This window comes from Pseudorasbora parva, chromosome 2 (assembly GCF_024679245.1).
Source record: "Pseudorasbora parva isolate DD20220531a chromosome 2, ASM2467924v1, whole genome shotgun sequence".
Classification (NCBI taxonomy): Eukaryota; Metazoa; Chordata; class Actinopteri; order Cypriniformes; family Gobionidae; genus Pseudorasbora; species Pseudorasbora parva.
Window position 1 is genome coordinate 29,727,889 of NC_090173.1, and position 17,451 is coordinate 29,745,339.

Here is a 17,451-nt window from a genome sequence, read left to right on the forward strand (position 1 = left end):
GGTGTCTATGGTAAAAAAGAAAATATGGTAGCTTATAGGCAATAACTGCACTTTTATTTTAGAATATTAATGATAAACATTTTCTTTCCCTATTAATGTTTGCTGCTGCATCCTTTACGTCTATGGCTTATCCCGATTTCTCCAACTACGGGCTATGGATCAGACAGAAAATGCGCGCGGCGTTAACGCGCGTTAATAAATTTAGTGCCGTTAAAATTAATTTGTGTTAACTTTGACAGCCCTAATATATATATATATATATATATATATATATATATATATATATATATATATATATATATATATATATATATATATATATATATATATAGGCTATATAATATAAAACACACAACTAAACATCTGATTTTGTGTAAAGTTATAAAACGCTTTTAGCTCACTTTTTCAAAAATAAAAATTATACATTTTAAAATAATATTAAATAATTATTAAATAAATATAGAGGTTTCAAAAGAATAAAGCAAGCCCAAAAAAGTCAACAAGATGACAATTTTGTACCTCTTTTATCAAATGAAAAAGACAGGATTATAGTGCGTACAGTGATAAATATACAATTTCGTACATTCATTAATAGATAGAATTCAATTCATTGTATGTACATTAATATGATGTTCAAAATTTTACCCCCAAAAAATTTGGATCTGGGGGGTGGGGGTTACAATCTTGTCATTGACTCCTTCTAATCAATCTGGTAATGCGTGACAAAAGACAGAAACAGGCAAAATCCAAATGGCAGTAAGCTTGTATACCTAGTGGATGTAACTTGCAACTGAAATTGGCTGTGCTTCTCCTGTGTTCAGCTGCAGAAGTAATGAAGGCAGGATTTAAACTGTACACTACTCTGCTGTTTGTAACATGAAGGCATATTCAAGCAGATCTGACCAAGAAAGGAGGGCATTTCACATACTTTGTAAGACCGGTAAATACTCAGGAGCGTGTCTAGCTGTCAGGGCGAGGGTCCGACCGATGCTTTGATACGGTTTTAGCAGCGTGCACTGCTCTGTCTTTCCCAGCAGTGTGAGTCGTTGTGTTTTCCCACCTACCCTCGTATAACTTGGCTATCTGTTGGTGGAAAAAAACGCTGTCTTTCCCCATGATTTTATTTACAATCACCAATTTATCTTCACTAAGGCTGAGCTTAATAGAGTGTCTCGTACAATACTGTTATTTAAGTCCATTTTCACCCTTAAAATGCATATCAAAAAAGGAAACTCCACATTGCAACCCCTCGCATCCCAGTTAATCAGTAGTCTGAGATATCCGGTCAGAGCAAGGCCACCTGTGCAGTACCGGATGTGAGTCCTCTCAGCACTGCTCTTCTCCCAGAGACTCTGTGTTGTCACCCTGGTCCATTGGAGCCGGCGGGGAGCGCATTTTCCCACGACTGCTCCCATGGCTGCTTCCGTGGCTTGGGTAAACATCTATAGAGCTGGAGATGGACTGGACGGACGTGTCACGGAAGTAATGGAAGGCCTCCGGGTCCAGGAAGGTTTGCTCCTCTCGCAGGCCTTGTTCAAAGAGCTTCCGTTTGTGCCGGAACTCAATCACCGTCTTTGTGTAGGAGTTGAGGGTGGTGACTGAGGCAGCCATGCAACAGGTGAATGAGCCCCAGGCCATACTATGAAACATAGAGATAAAAAAAAAAGGATTTGAATATTGCATTAATTTTTTGCATGGTGCATTGTCAAATGGGATGGAAGGATGGATTCTAAAAATGTGAATCTGAATGTGTACAATATCTGTTAAGCTTAAAAATGTTGTCATGAGTAGAGTAGCAGAGTTATGACGAGACTTTATTGATTGAATGTGGTATTTTGCATGTATTAACTAACAAAGATACTTGTTGACATTTAAAGTTAGAAAAAATTGTCCCAGATGCATTTTAAACTGTCTAGTCCATTATATCGGTTTAGTGGAATTAAAAATGAAGCCCACAGCAAGTGGCATGCTGCACAACAGCACACTTTAAATCACATGTAATGATGTGGATTTCGATTGATCTTTGTGACCCAGTTTACAGATTAATTCAGTGACTCTTTCTGTAGTTTACGCCGTAACGCCTGTAGTCTCAGCCTTTTTTTTTTATTATTTTGAGAAGTTGAAACACTTGCTTTGCGCCACCGGCCGCTCCGTTTAAATGAATGCCTGCAGTTGCGAGCTGAGCTGTGAGTGCGATCCCACTCCCCATGCGCGGGTTAAAAAACATGTTGAAATGGCTCCCTCTGCTGGCTGTAGTCTTTAGCTTCTGGCCAAAAAATCCTCCGATGACGAAAATTGAAGATATTTGTGTCAGGAGTAATTTTTCCAGAAATAAAATACATCTCTTGTCTCAGGGGGATATTTGAATATCGATCATTTGAATATACTTCAGGGTTTCTACTCATACAAAGCCATATGCTAATCTCTGAAGTAACCTTTTAACTGGCAACACTTCAGGAGTTTCGAAGTCATCATCTGATTGGTTGAATTCTACAGGATGTCCGCGAGATGTGTGTGTTGTGTTCTTTAACGGTCTGCTTGGAAACAAATGGCGTGACACCAAAATCCCTTGTGGAAGAATAACTGTGACGAGTGCTTACCAGGGTCAACTAAACGTTGGATTTTCAAAAGTATGAAGTTCGTTGCTCCACTGTTACACTGTTAAACTTGCACTTAGTTCTTGAATGCATTATTTATAGATATGTGGCGGTCTGTTAATGCAGGGACATCGAATTTGCATGTTTACGCCCCTAAAAATGACCCGGAACAAAACAAACTGTGATTGGTTGCTTTACATGTCAGTCAGACATCCTCTTGGGCAGTCCTTGACCAATGAAAGCTGCGATGGAGTCCAGACCTTCTGCTGTCAATCTAAAGGTCTGGTTATGTGAGACTATTACGCCAGTAGGTAGTGACAAGTAAGCATCTTTTATGTGTGTTATGAGAAAATCGCAGAATCATTCACTCAAACCATTTGACTGACACTTTCTTTGTGTCTACAAATCTTCTAAGAGATTCAAGAAAATGTCACTTATCTATATTTTTTTTTTTTCTCCAGTGTGTACTGTACTGGTAGTTTTATCAAGCTAGTCCTAGTTCATTCATAAATGAGATTTATAATCAAAACAAGGATAATTATTACATATCAAGCATATTTAGTTGTTTTTATCTTGATTTTTCATCAAAAATAAACAACTTGTTTAAGTGAATGTTTTTAATACATTTTTGGAAGTTATATCTTTATTTATATTTACCCATAGTAAAAAAAAAAAGTTGAATTTCTCTAAAAAAGTGTCTATGATTTATACACTGTAAATTACCTTTGCTTTCCAACCATGAGAGTGCAGTAGTTGTGCTCTTGAGCTTGGTAAATTAAACCTTAAGGCTGAAGGGTATGAGAAAGTTTCAATTACTCTTTGATTTTAAGATTCTTAGCATTCAGTAAGGTAGTAAAAGTGATACAAAAATAGAGGGGGAAAACAAGAAATTGGCCAGATGGCAGAGGACAAATGAAGCAATTTTAGCCTAGACTAATGGATACCAGGCAAGCATCTGGGGTAATTCAGTCAATGTAAATACCACTTTCATGCCTGTCAGAACCCCAATGCATGTCTCTTATTTCCAAGTGCCAAAATAACACATCATTTGGTGGGAGATCCAATACAGCCATTCCCTCTCTGGTCTAAAGGACAGGCATGGTCCCAAAAAATGTAATAGCAGAGACTCACTCCAAAAATTCTGTGTAAAGCTGACAAGCAAAAAAAAAAAAAAAAAAAAAAAAAAAATTCACATTTAAGACTTTTTACATTCTTATTAAGGCAGTAAATAACCAGACTTTCACACAAAAATATACAACATGGTCACTGTATACTGACATGTTTTGGATCCAATTTAGCAATCCAACAAGTATCTAACCTTCTCAATTTGCACATTTCAGAAAATATAGACTTATAGACAAGCCAATTTCTAAATGATATTACCTTATAGTATAGATAATACATATAGCAACTGTCAGAGAGCTATTCTGAGAAAAATATTGGGAGATTTTTTGTTCATGTTTTGTGAACGTTCTATTCATCGAAGATACTGTTTTCAACATTATAAGAAAGGATTTGTGAACACTGAAGGGTCATGTGACACTGGAGACTGGAGTAATGATGCTGAAAATTAATATATATTAAAATAGAAAACAATTATAAATTGTAATAATATTTCTCAATATATTTTTGATCAAATAAAGTAGCCTTGGTGAGCAAAAGAGACTACTTTTTCTGGATCAAAATCTAGAATTTATAATGTGCTCTAATACAATGTTTCACTCTTTCTTTTGGTCCGTTTGTTAGATATGTGGGTCAACGTGGCCTCAGAGATTATGGAGAGAAACTGAGGAAACCATTTTGAAGTTAAATTCAATTTTTTTTTTTTTTTTTTTTTTAGGTTGTCAGTTCAGTTCGAAAAAGAGCCTTTATATAGGAGAAAGTGAACCTGAAATGAGAAGTGTTCGCAAGAGCCAGATTAATTTGTTGCAGAATGAGGAGCAGACACCATCACATCTGTGACTTCAGAGGACGCCTCGCCTCTTTGCCTTGGTGAATTATATAACACAGGATGGAAGCAATAGCACAAAGATGTGGAGCTACTGCTCTAGAGAAATCCATTTAATTAATGATCAAGGGTGAAAATATATAGAGTTTTATTTGGTCACAAATCGAAAATGGCTACATCTTCCATGAACTTGAGCAAGAGTGAATGGAAAATCCGCACTCCAAGCTATCATGTGACTTCAAAAGACTCAAAATACGGCACAGAAGTCGTATGGACTATTTTTACAATACTTTAATGGTGCTATTTGTCCTTTTGGATCTTGAAGACACCAGTCCTCATTCACTGCCATTAGACTGAAAAGAGTTGCAACAATATTCACATAAAAACGTACGCTTTGTTTTCCACAGTCATTCATGCAGGTTTGTGAGTAAAGAACAGATTTGTAATTTTTGAGTGAATTGCCTATTTTAATAATATTTAAAAATGAATAAATTCCCTATTGTCAAAAAGATGTTCACTCCCATTCAGAAATGTGGTGGTGGAAGTACTATATGCGTACCAAGGCTGCATTAATTCTATAATTTTATAGAAACCGAAACACCAAGGATGCTTTAATATATGATGTGTTTTATTAGACAGGTTATCAACTGTTTGGATACATTCATCAACAGACAACTAATCGTTGTTGTATAATTGTCTTATTATATCTAATTTTCTTGATTGCGAGTACCATGTTCTACCATGCCGAATATCGATCTGGCTTACTGCAGTGTGCAACAAGTTTCATATAGTAGCCGGCCGCCAAGTGAATGCACAGAGTAGCATTATAACACAGCTTTTGACACTCAAATGTATCTAATAAGATTATTCAGCGCTGCCGTGGAACAGAAGAAGCAGAAGCGTCCGTCTGTGGCATAATGAAAGCTCTACTGCTCTCGGGCCGGGTGTCGCGCTGGTCTCTCATTAACAAACACTCCAGCGGTCTCACTCCTGCTTCAACGGCTTTTAGCTCCACCATGCTTCATACTACCGTAACTTTAAAAAATGTGACCCTGAACCATAAGGCTCAAATATTTGGCCGAGATACAACTATTTGGAAATCTGGAATCTGAGGGTGCAAAAAAACTTACATTTTGAGAAAATTTGCTTTAAGGTTGTCCAAATGAAGTCCTTAGCAATACAAATTACTACAAAGAATACATTTTTGATATATTTACGGTAGGGAATTTACAAAACATGTTCATGGAACATGATCTTTATTTAATATCCTAATGATTTTTGGCATAAAAGAACAATTGTAATTTTGACCCATACAATGTTTTGTTGGCTATTGCCACAGATATACCCAGTGACTGGTTTTGTGGTCCAGGGTCACAAGTCTTTAATACGTGAGCTTATCCATGAATATTATTATATTCTTTTCCAACGTTTGTAGAGGTGAAGACAACAACTCCACGAATATCCACGAAATCAAGGCATCATCAAGCTACGCCTTTGTTTAAATAAGCAACCTCTTGCAGTGAATTATATTGTGCCTTTAATTCATTCTTAAATAATGCACAGATTATTAATGTATGACTCATTTTTTCCAGGATATTTTTTTTTGGTCCATTTTTGCAACAATTTAAAAGTCTTTATTCCCAAAAAACATTTGAACCATAGTGTACGTGATATACACATTCAATGGTTATCCATGAGGTTTTGTCTGATGATGCAGATCTGGAAGTACCAGAGACACTTACCAGAAGGACCAGCCATAGTCCCACGTGTGAGGCCTCCAGTCCTCTGGTCCCAAACTGACTGTTATCTGGAAAACTTGTGTGTACATCATGTGAGCCACCATCCCCAGGAGACCTGTTGAGGAATCCACACATGCAGTTGGTAGGGGCAGGGGGAAGAAATCAATACAGTATAGTGTAACAATATTTTGTGAACAAATATATTGTATCGATGCAAGGACGGCAAGTATCGATATTTTCAGGAACTAAATTTCAGCTTCATGCATTTCTTTCAGACTGTGATATCACAAACGCTCGCTCACACATAAGTTTGTAGTAACCCAGGTAAAAAAAAAAGAAGTACTATTAAATGCATGGGTTTTTATTTTTTTTACAATACAAATATACTACAATGCATTTTCAATACATTTAATAGTACGCCTTTTTCACCTGGAAGCACATTCTTGCAAATTTCGGACCACCTTGCTCTGTCCATATTTATTTGTTAGTTTATTGTGTTGATTTGTCATGTACTGTAAGTGCAAGCCAGCTGCACACTGCAATGCAACAGAATTTTGCTTGCAATGACAATAAAAAAAGCTTGCTGCTTCAGCAGAAACACCGGTAACATCACTTGCACACCGCAGTACCAACTCATTGTGTCTTAAGTATTCGCGATAATATCGAATCGTGCGGCCCTAAGTTAGGTAAGAACACACTATGGTCATACATATCGTCACTATTTGGCAGAAACATCATTTAAAAAAAAAGTTAAACACTGTATCATAAAAGTGGGTTTATTGTGGCTTTATCTATGGTCACACACATGCATGTGTCAATATAATATTAACATTTTATGAAAATCAAGCTAAGATGGAGCTACAAAATTTTTGCCCAGTGAATGACAGATGTATTGTCTCCATCACTGGAACAGCCACGTCCATTTAAGCCAATAAGTGCATCGCATTACGTTCAACTTACAGTTAATAATGTTTATTGTAGCTATGTGGGCGCTCAGTTTTGATCAGTTTGTGGGCGCTCAGTTTTGAGGGCGCTCAATGTATTTAAATATATTTGCCCAAAATCTCATGGTATAAATTAAAAGATGAGGCACTATGCACAGGATATATATAAAAAAATGTATATTGGCTACAACTGAATGGCAAATACCAGACTGAGACTCTTCTCCACTCTTTAAATGCATAAAACATTAGCTTTAATAGACATAGTGTTTCTTGAATGCTGTACTTAATCAAATATCAATTCTTTATTTACCCTTGCATTGCAAACAAGCAGAGACACTCCAACAACACTCCAAACTTGGTATGTCACTTCATTCACGATAGAGGCAGGTGGAGCTATGAGGTTTGACCAACAGTTTGAGGATACAATGAAGTTACAAGGTAGTCACAAGCTCTTTTAATACTTTTCAATGGTTAAATATTTGTAAACCCCACATACAGACACTAGAGCATTGATTTGTAAAGATAAAATACAGAGATGCAAGGTATCAATCCAACTGAAAGTGACACATCTTATTTGTAACTTTTATTTATTCTTGTTTTAATTGTGTTTTTTTGACATTTGATGATTTTCTGTGGCATGCTACAGTAGTTGGGAAATGCTGGTCTCCACAGTTTGCATTATAGATATGATACAAGCACACTTTCAATACAGATTTAAAGGTCTCTCTGGCAAACACTACATTTCACTTTTGATCCTTTGGATTACAAGACAAAATCCCTGCATATGTGCAGGTAGAACCTGTTCCCTATTAAATACAATAGGATCAGTGAAGTGTGCCCGGTGTGTCAAGCGCTCAAAACCACCGGCGAAGGAATAAATAAGGTGGGGTTGTTATGAAACAGTGAAGCTGCAAATCCTCAATTTACTTTTGGTTCAACTTAAGGACAAGATGAACAGATGATGGCCCAAAACAGCAAAAAAAAAAAAATGTTTCAAATCAAAATTTGAAATTCCTTTATACTGTAAAATAGGGCTGTGCGATATTGAAGAAAAATGCGATATGCAATACCTTGTTAAATAATGAGATATTTGATATGCCATACAATATTGCTATTAGTGTGTAAAATCTATTAATACTATATTTAAAAAAATGTAACCGAGAGTGATGCCATTTTGTTTTACATTCTTTATGGGAAAAGAAAGCATCGCTGCAAATCTGACAATACAATTTTAACATCTATGTAAGCAAACAAAAAATGTAATGCAAAAATGTAAATAGCTAAAACTCCTGGCTTGACTTGGTAATAGTTATATCAACCAAAAACTTAACATCAAGAACATCCAGGTTAACAAAGACTCCTGAACTAGGGGTGGACGACTTCCACGCATGTTTCTGTGTGTGTCTCAGATAGCGTGAGACTGCAAGGAGTTGTTTTTGCAATTTTGGTATTTGGTATTTTGGTATTAACTCTTTTTAACATCAAGCAAATCACATTAGTAACAGTCATGTTCCCTGTCAATTTTCTGCTATATGCGTCAACCTAAAACGTACACTTTTAACAGTGTTAATGTAACGTCTCGGGTTACTACTGTAACCCTTGTTCCCTGAGAGGGAACGAGACACTGTGTCGTCGAGTGACGACACTAGGGGAACGCCCCCAGCGTAACGGCTCTGAAGTATGAATGAAATCAGCCACCAATCCGATTGGTGCAACGTCATGACGTAGTAGGTGACGGCGTACACGGAAGCTATAAGAAGGCGCCGTCACATACAAGCGATAGCCTTTTGCGATGAAGCGAGCGCTCTGCGTGAGGTGCGGCGACGAGACGCAGTGTCTCATTCCCTCGCAGGGAACAAGGGTTACAGTAGTAACCCGAGACGTTCCCTTTATCGAGGGAACTCAACACTGCGGCAATACGGCATAGTGGGCAACGAATACCCACTATGCCGTACCGAACCATGCACATCCTGGTGTGAAGCTGACAAACCAGGCACACTCAGGATGCGAGCACTCTAGCACCCGGCGTAGCCGTGAAGTCCAGCTTATAAAACCTAATAAAGGTGTGTGGATTAGCCCAGCCCGCCGCCTCACAAATCTCAATAAGTGAGGCTCCCGAAAGGAGGGCCACCGAGGAGGCCAAGACCCTCGTAGAATGAGCCCTCACGGCTATGGGTGAAGGCAAATTGCGCACCCGATAAGCCGTGGCTATAGACTGAACGATCCAGTTACTAATAGTCTGTCTCGCCACAGGCAACCCTTTCTTAGGGGGGCCAAAGCACACCAAAAGCTGATTCGACTTCCTCCAATGAGCTGACCTGTCCAAATAAATTCTCAATGCCCTAACAGGGCAGAGCAGGTGCAGCCTAGCTTCCTCTGCCGTCACGTGAGGCGGAGGATGAAATGCCTGAAGAAAAACTGACCCCATCCCCGTAGATGGAACCTTGGGCACATAGCCTGGTCTGGGGTGCAAGATAGCTTTCACCCCGCCAGGGGCAAACTCCAAGCAAGTTGGCGTGACCGCCAAGGCCTGCAGGTCCCCTACTCTCCTCAGAGAAGTGATAGCGAGGAGAAAAGCTACCTTGAGGGTCAGATTTCTCGCCTCAGCCGACTCCAATGGTTCGAAGGGGGCCTCGACCAGCCCTTCGAGAACCACTGCCATGTCCCAGGCCGGGACTCTGGGATGAGCCGCAGTCCTCAACCTTCTAGCCCCACGGAGGAACCGTACTACCAAGTGGTGTCTACCCAGCGGGCCCCCATCTAAAGGCGAGTAGAAAGCCCCTATGGCAGCCACATACACCTTCAGAGTGGATGGGGTCAGACCGGCAGAGAAACGGTCTTGGAGGAACTCCAGCACTGAGGCCACCGCGCAGTTAACTGGGTCCACCCTCCGTTCTCTACACCAGCTAGTGAAGACATTCCACTTAAGGCTATACAGTTTCCTCGTAGAGGGAGCCCTAGAGCTGAGAATGGTCTCTACGACCTCTTGTGGCAGGCCATCCTCTAGGTACTGAGCCCCCTCAAGGGCCAGACCCAGAGGTCCCACAGCTCGGGCCTGGGGTGGAATATCATTCCCCCTGCCTGACACTCAGAGGGACCTGCCTTGGGAGGCCGTCTAGTAGTGCCACAATGTCAGAGAACCAAGCTCGGGACGGCCACCGGGGTGCCACTAATAGGAGGCTGATGCCCTCCCGGTGGACTCGCTCTAGAACTCCCGGGAGCAGAACGATTGGGGGAAATGCGTACAGACGCCGCCTCGGTGCAAACAGATCCACTTCCACCGGGCCGAACCTCTCGTATATGGCCTCCACCACCTCGGGGTGGAGCCACCACTCCCCGGGCCTCAGCCCCTGCCTCGACAGGACATCCGCTCCCTGGTTCTGGTCCCCTGGGACGTACATCGCTCTGAGAGACGACAGTTTCCCCTGGGACCACAGGAGGATCTGATGCGCCAGCCTGCATAGCGGGCGCGACCTCAAACCTCCATGGTGATTCAGGTACGATACTACTGACATGTTGTCGGATCGCACCAGGACATGGTGGCCGTGGAGGTCTGGGAGAAAGCTCCTCAGAGCTTTGTAAACCGCCAGCATTTCCAAACAATTTATGTGCCAGGAGGAATGCAGGGGCCCCCACAGACCTCTCATGAACCGGCCTTCCATGACCGCGCCCCAGGCCGTGAGGGAGGCTTCTGTTGAAAGGATTTTCCTGCAACATAACGCTCCTAACACTGGCCCATGGGACAGGAACCTCTGATTTTTCCATATGACGAGGGAACGAAGGCATTTGCGCATTACCCTGATCATACGGAAAGGTTTTCCCCTCGAGGAAAACCCCTTGGTTCCCAGCCACCACTGGAGGGGCCTCATGTATAGCAGGCCAAACGGAATCACGTTGGACGCTGCTGCCATGAGACCCAGCAGTCTCTGGAACTGCTTCACAGTGCGGCTGTGGCCTAGCTTCATCCCTGAGACCTCCACCAGTATGGACCCATCCCGTGCGGGAGACATGCTTGCCCGCATCGTGGTCGAGTCCCATACTACACCGAGGAACGTAGTCCTCTGGGCGGGTACCATCACGCTCTTGCTCGTCTTCAGTCTCAGCCCCAAGCACCTGAGATGGGCTAAAACGACATCTCGATGCCGAATCGCCATCTCGCGCGACTGTGCCATTATGAGCCAGTCGTCGATATAGTTCAGTACGCGGATGCCCTGGAGCCTCATCGGGGCCAGAGCTGCATTCATGCACTTGGTAAAGGTGCGAGGGGAAAGAGCTAGACCGAAAGGAAGCACCCGATATTGGTACGCTTCGCCCCCGAAGCGAACCTCAGGAACTTCCTGTGGGCAGGAAGGATGGAGACATGAAAGTATGTGTCCTTCAGATCTATCGTGACGAACCAGTCCTTGAACTTGGTCAGAGTCACGATTGCTTGAATTGTGAGCATCTTGAACCTGAATCTCCTCAGAGACCGGTTCAAGTACCTCAGATCTAATATTGGACGCAAGCCCCCACCCTTTTTGGGAACAATGAAGTAACGGATGTAAAAGCCCGACTCCCTGTCTGGCGGAGGAACCCTTTCTATTGCCTCCTTGACCAGCAGAGATTGCACTTCTTGTTCCATAACCTGCCTCTGGGCCGGGGGAACCACGTTCCAGACCACACCACTGAACTTTGGTGGTGGAGCGCTGAACTGCAGTTTGTACCCCCTTCCCACTGTACTCAGGACCCAAGCAGAGATATTCGGGAGCATGACCATGCACCGATATATTCTACTAGGGGAACCAGCCTCTCGAGGCTGGTCTCTGGTACCCACCGAACCTCCTGCCCGACCCCCTGAAGTGGCCACCCGGCAGAGCTTAGTCGGGGAGGATTTTCGGTGTGTGCACGCATTCGCTGCCCCGCCGCAGGTCGATTTCGAGGCGGCTGGGACGGCGCACGTACGCGGAAAATCGATGAGGCCCGAAGTGTTGTTAACGGCGGGAGGACAGCATCGATTTCCCCAGAGCTGCGGGTTCGGAACGACCTCGGTCTTCCGCCCCCGGGAGGGCCAGCTCAGAGCCTTCCAGAAGCCTTCTTCGCCTGAAGGACATCTCTTAGATCGCCCTTCGGCTTAGAAGACTTCTGGCGAGAACGCCGCCTCCTTTGCCAAGCTCCCTCGGGAGGGGCGCGGGAAGCGACGCTCTCTTTCTGCGCCTGTCTGTGGGCGGCGCTGGCGGATGGCCGGGGCTGGCCACCAGAGGCCTCCCTGCTGGCTACAGGAGGCCCCTGGCGGCGAGGGAGATACTGCCGGAAATCCGCCGACTGCTTCCTCACCTCCTGAAATCTCTCGACGATGCTGTTGACTGCGCCGCCGAAGAGACCCACAGGGGCTATTGGGGAATCCAGAAGAAAGGATTTCTCCTTCTCCTTCATCCCCGATAGGTTTAACCAGAGGTGCCTCTCCACGCACACCAGGCCAGCCATAGAGCGGCCGATAGCACGGGCGTCTCTTTGGTGACGCGGAGAGACAAGTTGGTTGCTTTCCGCAGCTCTGTTATATCGTCCGGGGACGGACCCTCTCCCTCATCGAGCTCCTTCAGGAGCTCAGCTTGGTAGGCCTGCAGGACCGCCATGGTGTGCAGGCAACTACAAGCTCTCCCGGCCGCTCGATAAGCCCTGCCCACCAGGGACGACGTGTCCCTGCATGGCTTGGTGGGCAGTACAGGGGCTTTCAGAGACGCTGCTGCTTCGGGAGACAGAAAGGTCGCTAGCGCCTCCTCGATGCGAGGCAGCGCCCCATAGCCAGCCTCAGACGCACCCACGACACACCCAAAATCAAGAACTGGGGGGTTCGATAGGCGCGCCGAGTATGGTTTTCCCCAGGATTTACACAACATGTGTGTAAATCCGGGAAAAACGGCAAGCCCCTGCGTGGCGGCTGAGCACACTTCTTGAAGAAGCGTCCATCCAACCTGCTCGCAGGCTGGACTTCCACCTCTTCCTGTGGCCAGTCGATGTTTAGTTTGGCCACAGCGCGTGTCAGCACGTCCACTAGCTCTTCTTGAGCGGGGGAGTGAAGAGGTGAATTCACCTGCACTCCGCCTGCCTCCAGGCTGAACTGATCTGACCCCTTGGAATCAGACAGCATCAGCACTGGGTTATCGACCTTGTGGGAAGATGCCGCGGCGCGGGCTTCCTCACGAGGTGGAAGAGCATCTGAATCTTCGGACGAGGAGTGGGAAGATGTCTCAGCATGCCCGCCTCCTGTCGCGAGATCCAGTTGTGAGCCACAGGATCTACGCCGCCGCGCTGCCTCAACAGACGCGGGACCAGATCCACGGGGCTCGCGAGCCTGGCCGCTCTCGGTGAAAACGGCCAGCCGTGAGCGCAGCACCCGGAGCGGCAGCCTCTCGCACTCGCTGCAGGCGGCACCCTCAAGCGCCGCCTGAGCGTGCTGCGCCCCGAGACACTGCACACACAGCTGGTGTGTGTCCGAGCCCGTAATGAAGCGCGGGCACGGGTGCACACACCGTCTAAACTGCTCGCTTGCCATGCTTAAATGTGATATTGGTGACAGACAACAGTAAATAGACAAACAATATCAACACAGAGCGCCTCGCTGAAGAGCAAAGACTGTCGCTTGTATGTGACGGCGCCTTCTTATAGCTTCCGCGTACGCCGTCACCTACTACGTCATTACGTTGCACCAATCGGATCGGTGGCTGATTTCATTCATACTTCAGAGCCGTTATGCTGGGGGCGTTCCCCTAGTGTCGTCACTCGATGACGCAGTGTTGAGTTCCCTCGATAAAGGGAACTATTAAAATCATTCAGATATTGCGTGCCATTGCGATATGTACATTTGTGATATTTTGATAATTGCGATATATTGCACAGCCCTACTGTAAAACTTTGTAAAGTTTTTATGTAACATTCTGGTACCTTGAAGAGTTTTGTTCATTTTGTTTGAGGATTTAGGGCATGTCTATTCTGGCATCTGCCTAATCTTCAGAGGTGTCAAAAGTACTCGCATTCATTACTCAAGTGGAAGTATAGATACTAGGGTTTAAAAATACTTCTGTAGAAGTTGAAGTATCAACTCAAGCTTTTTACTTAAGTAAAAGTGTAAAAGTACTGGTTTCAAAACTACTTAAAGTATAAAAGTAAAAGTAATGTAAGGAAAAAAATGCCATTAAAGACAAAAGCTTAGGCCACACCACAGGGGCCTATTAGTGCACTACCTCACCTCCTCAAAAAACATTTTTCTAAAGGCCATAATGACAATAATGTTATATGTTAATGTTGAAAAATTTGGGAGGCACTAGCTACCTGCTTCAGCTGCATATATACCCATTGAAAATGAATGCATTTTAGTACAATGGAAATATACCATATGTGTCCTGCTGAGCATTAACATGTGTTTCCTGAAGCGGAAGATATGATGACTAGTTGCCTATAAGTAATGTTATCAATAACCTTTATTGGAATGTAAATGTAGGCTACATGTGTGATCAGTGTTGCCAGATTGACGACGCTTTAGAGCCCTACGGGCCCTGACTTTTTTTACACCCCTAACCTCATACCCACTGTCGACTGCTGACTGCTTGGTTGTCACTTTAAAAAAAATTAACAAACAAACAAATTATCCAAACATTTTTCTAAATTAACTTTAATAAAGAAACTAAACGAAATATAACTACTTGGACATTACAAACAAAGCTGAACTATTTTAATGACTGCAGGAGTGTGTCATAGGATTGTGCAGGGCTCAAAGCTCAACAAAACCAGCCCACTTTCCTCCTCTGTGAATATATAGTAAAATGCAATTTATTCCTGTGATCAAAGCTGAATTTATCATTACTCCAGTCTTCAGTGTCCTATGATCCTTCACTAATCATTCTCATATGAGGATCTGATGATCAACACACATTTATGATTATTATCAGTTGTGCTGCTCATGGTGATGCTTAAATTTTGTGGAAACCATCTAAACATTTGTGGTAAAATTAAAAAAGAGAGAAATTAATACTTTTATTGATCAGACATGCATTTAATTGATCACAAGTGATATTGTTAATATTACAAAAGATAATAATTTATTTAATAAATGCAAATAAATGCTGTCCATTGAACTTTCTATTCATCAAAGAATCCTGAAAAATAAAATGTATCATGGTTTACACAACATTTTAAAGCAGCACAACTGTTTTCAACACAGATAATAATCATAAATGTTTGTTGATTATAAAATCCTCATATGAGAGTGATTAGGGAAGGATTATGTGACACTGAAGACTGGAGTAATGATAAATTCAGCTTTGATCACATAGGAAAAAAGCTGTTTTAATTTGTAATAATATTTCACAATATTACTGTTTAACTATTTTTGATTAAATAAATGCAGCCTTGGTGAGCAGAAGATACTAAACATTATAAAAGCTGCATTATTCATATGATAGGCTACTTTATTGTCAATAAATAGGCTACATTGAGATGGCTTGAAAAACACACATAAAGCATATATTGTCGCACTCGTCTGACTGTCTTCGTCACGTTTCATCACTCATAACGATTGTTTTCCTTCAGCTGCAGCTCCAGCGCGACAGGGTATTACTTCTACGAATCCGCTTTTGGACTTTCTGTGAGAGCGCCCTCCTCATATTTAGATGCAAATAAAATGACAGCAGGTCATGCATAGATTATTTTTTTGTCTCTGATTTTAAATCTTAATGTATTCACATTGGTTTCTATGTAAATACACTTGCCCGTGACCTCAAAAAGCGCTCTATCAACCGAGATTAGAGAAGGCTGTCTTTAGCGTCCCTGTTAATTTGGCCGTCGCCGCGCAGGGTAATGCTGGTTCGCATCCCGCTCGGAGCGGGTCGACTAGAATCGATGAGACCCAATAAAAGTGCGGGGGACGAAAATACATTTAATAAAAGTGAGGGGGACACGTCCCCCCCCGTAATCTACGCCCATGCCACTGCCAAAATGCGTAATTCATTGATACTGTACAATAATCCGCCGACAAAAAAATAACAACAATGCGCTTAGCTTTGCTCTGACAAAACTACAGTAGCCTACCCTTGTTCATAGAACATGCACTTAGCCCAGTCCAAACTGATTCATCATTGATTCAAACCTCTTTCAGCAGCTGTTGGGGTTGCTAGTCGCAGATGTCCTGAGTGTGTATATTATGATGGACAGGAATCATGATTATATTTATAAAGAGTCTTCGAGTCACAGGTGTAATCCACGTTTTCTGTAGAAACGGCTTTTATATATATACTGTATGTATGCCACTTTACCATAGCGATCACTTGAATACATCTACGACGAGTTATCGCGCTAAAAACCTGGCTGTCATGAATGAGCGCGTCTGCTGCTGATTGACTGAAAGTGCGTGCTCGTCCGCTGGAACCCGCCCAATCTGGCAACACCGTGTGTGATTTGTGCTTGAGTCATCACTGCATGAAAAGTGGGATTTTCGTCAGTAAGCGGCACTGTAGATTGTCGTGGAAGATCAGGTTTACGACTGTACACGGCAGTTTGCAGGCGACACCGAAAACTGCCGTGAATTGTCAGAAATTGACGTGGGCCTTGCTTGGCAGTTGTCCCCCCCAAGACCCCCCTTCCCTTAACTCCAGGGGAGGCTTTAACATGTAAATGAACATGCTGTGAGCTATACAAATGCAAATCAGGGTAGCAGGAGTTTTAACCCATGTGACATTTAAAAGGTATTAACTTCCTTCTAAGAAAATCTCTTAGATAGATCAGGCTCAGTATAGCCTAATTGTAAAATCTTAACCTTAAGCTTGAATTTATATATTTGATGAAAGTATTCTAGATTATTTATTGTGTGTCATTTGCAATCAGTCCCCGTGAATTCAGTGCGACTCGCAATTTTGACCAATCACCGCAACTTTTACCAATCATTGCGGTCTCCTGCTAATAAGCGGCGTCATACATCAGCAAACTTTATATATCATATATCATTGCCTGTCAAAATTAACGTGTTAACGCAAATGAATTTTAACGGCACTATATATATATATATATATATATATATATATATATATACACACACACACACACACACACACACACACATACATACATACATACATACATACATATGTATGTATGTGTGTGTGTGTGTGTGTGTGTATATATATATATATATATATATATATATATATATATATATATATATATATATATATATATATATATATATATATATA

General features: G+C 42.7%; 1 protein-coding gene across 1 annotated transcript in view; it reads right to left on the reverse strand.

Annotated features, from left to right (window-relative positions):
• Window positions 1-505: 505 nt before the first annotated feature.
• Window positions 506-17,451, reverse strand: part of gsg1l (gsg1-like) — a 42,397-nt gene continuing 25,451 nt past the window's right edge. The window contains exons 4-5 of the mRNA XM_067414946.1: window positions 6,288-6,399; window positions 506-1,639 (exon numbers count right to left, since the gene is read on the reverse strand). Coding sequence (XP_067271047.1) covers window positions 1,327-1,639; window positions 6,288-6,399 — 425 coding nt within the window. The 3' untranslated portion in view covers window positions 506-1,326. The remainder of the gene's footprint in view (window positions 1,640-6,287; window positions 6,400-17,451) is intronic.